The 6000-nt window shown below is 29.2% G+C and overlaps 1 protein-coding gene across 1 annotated transcript; it reads right to left on the bottom strand.

Moving 5' to 3' along the window:
• Positions 1-400: 400 nt before the first annotated feature.
• On the bottom strand, positions 401-1305 carry LOC120126064 (NDR1/HIN1-like protein 1). The gene has a single exon (XM_039144363.1). It carries the CDS (start codon positions 1193-1195, stop codon positions 566-568), a length of 630 nt encoding a protein of 209 aa, XP_039000294.1. The 5' UTR covers positions 1196-1305; the 3' UTR covers positions 401-565.
• Between the last annotated feature and the right edge of the window lie 4695 nt (positions 1306-6000).

Below are 6000 nucleotides of genomic sequence, written 5' to 3'. Positions count from 1 at the left end.
GACTTGATTTTGATGGGGAAGTTTACCTAAAATAAACTCTTAAAGTCTTTTTGCAATGAAATAAAATAATAATTATTCTTTAAAGTAATGCATAGTTAAATAACCATTAAGCATGCCTATAAACATGAATGAGCTAAATCTATAAAGGAAGATATATTGTTGAATAGAACTTGCATCGTAATCAAGGATGAAAGTACCCCTTCTTTTAAGAAATCGAAATTTAGAGATCCAAAAATTTTAAAAACAACTAAAAAGAAACGAAATGAAGAGTAAACACCAAGGAAACAGAACTTTGAAAATTAAAGAAAAATCATCCACTATTCATTGAAAATTATTTCTTATTTAATTGTAAATTTTGCTATCTTTTTTTCTTCTCACATCAATATATTTATCCATTTAATCCATAGCAAAATGTACAATGTCCTGCACCTATATATATATAGCAAAAGAAAATTAAAATATAAACGGCGTCAAATAAAAAAGCCAGGGAAAGAGATTTAATATGGATGTAATCAAACGATGTACTTAACGGCGTTTCCTTCTTCTTCCTCGGCCACCCTCATTCTCAGACGCTAACACTGCACCTAGTCACAAACTGATACTTGATAGCGTTTTCTCCGACCATAACGCCGGTGCTTGTGCTCCCGAAGGTGATATAAGCCGGACACCGAACGTAAAGATGATATCTCCCGGAGATGAAACTTCCAACTTTCCATCTCACCCGTCCGTCAATCTTGATCATCAAGAAAACCGACCCGGTAGCCTGTTGCATTCCCAAGCTGGCGGAGAATTCCGGGGCGATGGGAACGGAGTTTCCGTTGATGAAAGGGGACCAAACGTTGATCTCTTTGTGACCCTGGTACGTCGGAGGGATGGAGGTTCGGAGGGTAATTTGTTGGTTGTTGTAAGTGGCGTAAACGTAGAGGCGGTCGTAGTAAATGCCGATCCTGTCGTTGGGGTTTCGAGAAGACAGAGTGAGCTGGAAATTGGAGGTGAGGAGGTTGGGGGTGGAGGCGTTGAAAGCGTAGACGGTGGTGTCTTGGAGGATGAACCTGGGCTTGTTGGGACGAAGGATTGCCCAGATGAGCAGAATTGTTATGAGGACGATCATGAGGAAGATTAGGATGCCGGCGATGATTCGCCGGAAGATTTTTCGGCGGTGTTCACCGTGGTGGCCGCACTCTTTCACCGACATCGTTGATGGGAAGAGTGAAGATGAAAGTTCGGATGAGAGAAAGAAGACGAGGATTGGAAAACAGAGGAAGGAGCTCTTTGTTTGTGTTTGTGTTTGTGTTTGTGTAATGAAAGGAACACCGATGTGTGAAAGAAGTGGGGTTATTTATAGTTTGAAAACAAAAGAAATGGGATTATTTTTATTTTTTAAATATAATTAAAGAATAATGACAATGTTATAACCTTATTCATAAATATTTTATGGATAATTTATAAATTTTTATATAAATTCTAATTGGATTTTAAATATGTCATGACCTTAGATTGAGAGAGTCTTCTTTAACCAAAATTTTAAGGTATAAAAAAAGGATAAATACGATGAAGACGTATGGATGATGAATGGTGATATAAAAATTATATGAGGAAATTAAATCATAATGTTTTTATTTGAACAAATGTTTGTCAAGCTAGTGATTTCCATTTCTTTTTATTATTATTGTTATTGTATTTATGGATAAAGCCCAAAAATTTATAAATGTTTGTTATTTTCTCTAAATAGAATTAAAATTATATGAATCGGTTTATCTTAATGGTTAAAAGAATCATTATTATTTCTTTAGATATTATAGGTTCGAATATCAACGACTACAGTAGGATGATTGAGCTTTTATTATCAAATTATTGATATTATTTAGAACGTATACTGACTTTTAATCACCTTTGTTTAATAAAAAATAAAATTATATTTGGAATTTATTAAAATAATAAAAATATATTAATTTTTTTAGAATATACGAGTTTAAAAGAGAGAAATTGTTGCAATAATTGAGTGATGAAATTCTACGAAGTCTTTATAAATAAGCCTTGACGCAATAGAGGGGAGCTCCATGTGGATTTTTCGTTCATCAAAACGCAGAAAGTCCAAAAAGAACGAGAAAGAAATGAAATAGAAAAACCTTGCAAATTTGAAAAGAAAGGGAAGCATTAACGAGTTAGGAGTGACACGTTTTCATGACAGCCCAAGACCCCCAAGTCTTCCACCGACTTTCTTTTGAGGTTCCAGTGTTTACACTCAATCCCCTTTGTCACCACCTTCTTAGTACTTTCAAATTTTCATTTATTTGTTTTCTAAAAAAATTAATTTTGTAATTTAAAATTTATTTTAATATATTGATAAATTGCAAGTGCGTTGCATTTGTAATAATAAAATATCTGAAATAAAATTGAAGTCAATAATTACTCTTCGAATCTCACTATCATTATTTTTAGTGGACAATCTATAAAATCATATATAAATCGGTTCCCCCAATCGACCTAAACTTTGTGTAAAAAAAATTATCTTGTTAAAGGTTCTCCTAAAAAGTGAAGAAAAATGAAACATTACACTTTGCCCTTTTTACTCTTTTTATTTTTCTATGAATATTAAAGGTTTGAAAGTGAATTACCTTTATGAAAATACTATATTTATACTTTTTCTCCTTTTTTTTGAACGAATAATATTTTGAAGATGTTTATTTTCTAACTGAATATTTAAAAATATTTAATTTTTAAATATAACTTAAAAAATACGTGCCATTTTATAAATCTGCACTATACTGTTTAAAAAATATACTATAAAAAAAATTTCTAACCATAAATATTTGATCAAGAAACATAATTGTATCACTCCCTATTGCTATAATGATGAATTTAATCTCAAATATATATATCTTTTCATTTTAACTTTTATCTATTTTTAAACTAAATTCGATCATTAACCTTTCAAAAAAATTGACTTTTTATGTAAAATATTGACTAGAATGTTAAATTTTTAATTCTGTTGACATGTGATTTCACGTGTCAATCCATATATATATTATGGAATTTCTTAATTTTTGAATGTTTTATAATTTTAATCCTTTATTGATATCTCATATAAAATAAACTATGTTAGTATGAAATGCATATAGACTACGACAGTTCAAAATCGTTAAAATTTAATGTTTTTAGTTAATATTTTCATTTAAAAAAATTAATTTAACTTTTTTTTTTGAAAATTTAAAAATGAAATAGAAGAGAAAAAGAAATGATTCAATGGATGACTCACACAATCACCAATCTTAAATTCGACAGTACCTAACATTTATTCTAATCTAGATATTAAAAACAAAGGGGAAGTATTAGGTGCGGCAGCCTAATATACCGGCTAAAGAAAAGAAGCTACTGAAAATATTATTATTTTTTTAATATTTTCGACAAAACCCTACATAAAATAATATTTGTTCTATCGGAATGTTAATATTGGGCGCTATCTAAACATTATTTTTTCTATCAGAAATGTTAATATTTGATGCTACCTAAAATATTATTTTTTTACCTGAAATTACCTAACGAAATTAACATTTTTGGTAAAACAAATAATGTTTTAGGTAGTGCTTTACCGGAAATGTTAAAAATATAATAATATTTTCGGTAGTGCCTTTCTTTAACCGTATATTATGTTGTGGTACGATATAACTAACCGAAACAAAGGACAAAATTAAATAGAAGAAGAAGAAGAAAGTTAAAACTTTCGTGCCCTTCATAATGTTTTAGGGAGAAAGGGTGTGTAATCTATTTCTCAAGCTAAATTATTGTTGTTCTAATTACATGAGATCACCCACCAATGTAAGCTAATTGCACCAATGTCACATATGTATGGAACTAATTACTTTAGTACCATTCGTAATGTACAAAATTTAAAGTGAACAACCTGTACTTCTTTCAAAAAGAAATTAAATGTTGCTTGGAAAAAAATGTTTAAAATCAAACCCTTCAACTTGAAGAAAAGAAGATGTAATTAGTCTTCAAGTTCATATTTATCGAGCCCTTTTTGACTCTTCTAATAAGTCTTCGCTATAAAATTTATGTATGTGATAAGTACAAAGCAATGTATGTTTAAAGATAATTTTCAATCATCTGACATTGAATGTTCACATCTTGATATTCATTGTGTTTGAACTCGAGATCTCAAATAATAACAATAATTCATGATTTAATACTCGGAGGGGTTTGTTAATTGTTAGGCTGAAATTTCAACGCTTGAAATCATGGTTTATTAACAACCCTCAATATTCATTCGACCAATAAAAAAAGAAAACGGAAATTGAGGGGAAGAAGCAAAGGGGATATCCCCATGCTGGTGGTGGGTTCAATGTACCCTTTGTTTATAGGATCGCCCAAAAGTCTGCTTTTGGGCACTGACATTTAAGCTGTTCTGATCCTTGTCTCTACGATGTCCCTACCACAAATCTTCTCTCAACCTCCTTAATCCTCTTTTGATTTTTTAATATCTTTTTAATCAACCACTTTTACTATTATTACATTGAAAAACGTTAGGTCAATTTTTTTAAAAAAAATTCTTTGTACTAGGTTAAATTCAACTTCAGAACTGAAAATACAATATTAAATGAGAAATAACTATAAATAATCAAACTATAATTAAGGAACTAAATGTGTCAAAAACACATTACTTAAAAAACTTTATTATAATATTTTTTATTAACCTAAAGTGATAATATTTGTTCGAAAGACTCTCAACTCATTTGACAATAAACGCTCAAACACTATTAATTTTCGATATTCTTAAATCTGGAATATTTAGGGACCTTAATTTTATTATAGTTTAATAAAATATTGAAAAGGTTGGAAATCATAGAATTAAGCGTGTGGAAGGAACTCTGATAGGGAATTCACCTGACACAAAACTCCAAATTAGAAGAGGAGGAGAAAAAATTGAAAGCGAAAGGAAATGATTTTTCCAGGAATATTATCAACCCACGCATACATTTATAGTATTGGAAAAGTAGTCCTTTTTCCACCTAAACTCTAAAGCATATCGAGTAATCAAGTATAGAGACATGAGTTTTGAGTGATTATAAAGGTAACAAACAATTAGTGTTACAGAAGATTTTCAAATTCAGGTTACCATTTTCAAAGGGGGTTATGCTGCTAATATTTGTCATATTTAATTATAAATAATATAATTACCATTTAAAAGATAAAAATACTCAGGAAGTCTCTTTACTATAGGATTATAAATAATATAATTATTAAATAAAGTGAATAACTTTCATCTTTATACTATTTTTTTATTAATCTAAGGTGATTACAATTGATAATATATGTTCTAAAGACTCTCAACCATTAGTTGTTGGTGTTTGAACCCAAGACCTCTAGGGATAACAATTATCCCTGTAATTACTCATGTCGTTTGATTTGTGCTAATCCCTACACTCAATGGCGGAACTTGATAATATAGTTTGAGGATGTCAACTTAAAACTTTAAAAAGATTTAGAAATTTAAATTAATTTTTTCAAAAATTTTAAAGGGTTTAATTTACATTTAAAAAAAGAATGGAGTAAATTAACTTTTTTTTTAAAAAAAAATTGGAAGTCTAAATTATAATTTTTTCAATTTTGGGAGGTCATTGAGTTCCTCTCAACCTACACTATTTCAATGCAAGTAAAAATATTTTTTGATATACAACTTTGATTTTTTTTTTTATTAATCTAGGGTGATTTACAAGTGGTAGTATCTATCTTAGAGACTTTCAATTATTTAATAATGAACGTTCAAATACCCCACAGTTGTTGGTGTTTGAACTTATGACATCTAAGAATAACATACCTTTAATTTGTGAGATAGTTTGGTTTGTGTACAACTTTGATCTTATAATTTAGTAATTAATTTGCTATATATTATGTTGTGTATGCTATAGTATATATGACATTTTATAGTATCATATAGCGTATAGTATATACTTTGGACCGGTTTTTATCATTTTTAAAGTAATAAATATATTTTTA

Source organism: Hibiscus syriacus, unplaced genomic scaffold, assembly GCF_006381635.1.
Source record: "Hibiscus syriacus cultivar Baekdansim isolate YM2019G1 unplaced genomic scaffold, ASM638163v2 tig00110450_pilon, whole genome shotgun sequence".
Taxonomy (NCBI): domain Eukaryota; kingdom Viridiplantae; phylum Streptophyta; class Magnoliopsida; order Malvales; family Malvaceae; genus Hibiscus; species Hibiscus syriacus.
This window is presented reverse-complemented; position numbering and strand designations above follow the sequence as displayed.

Coding starts and splice junctions, on each gene's coding strand:
- LOC120126064 (XM_039144363.1), bottom strand. CDS start 1,195: ATGTCGGTGAAAGAGTGCGGCCACCACGGTGAACACCGCCGAAAAATC.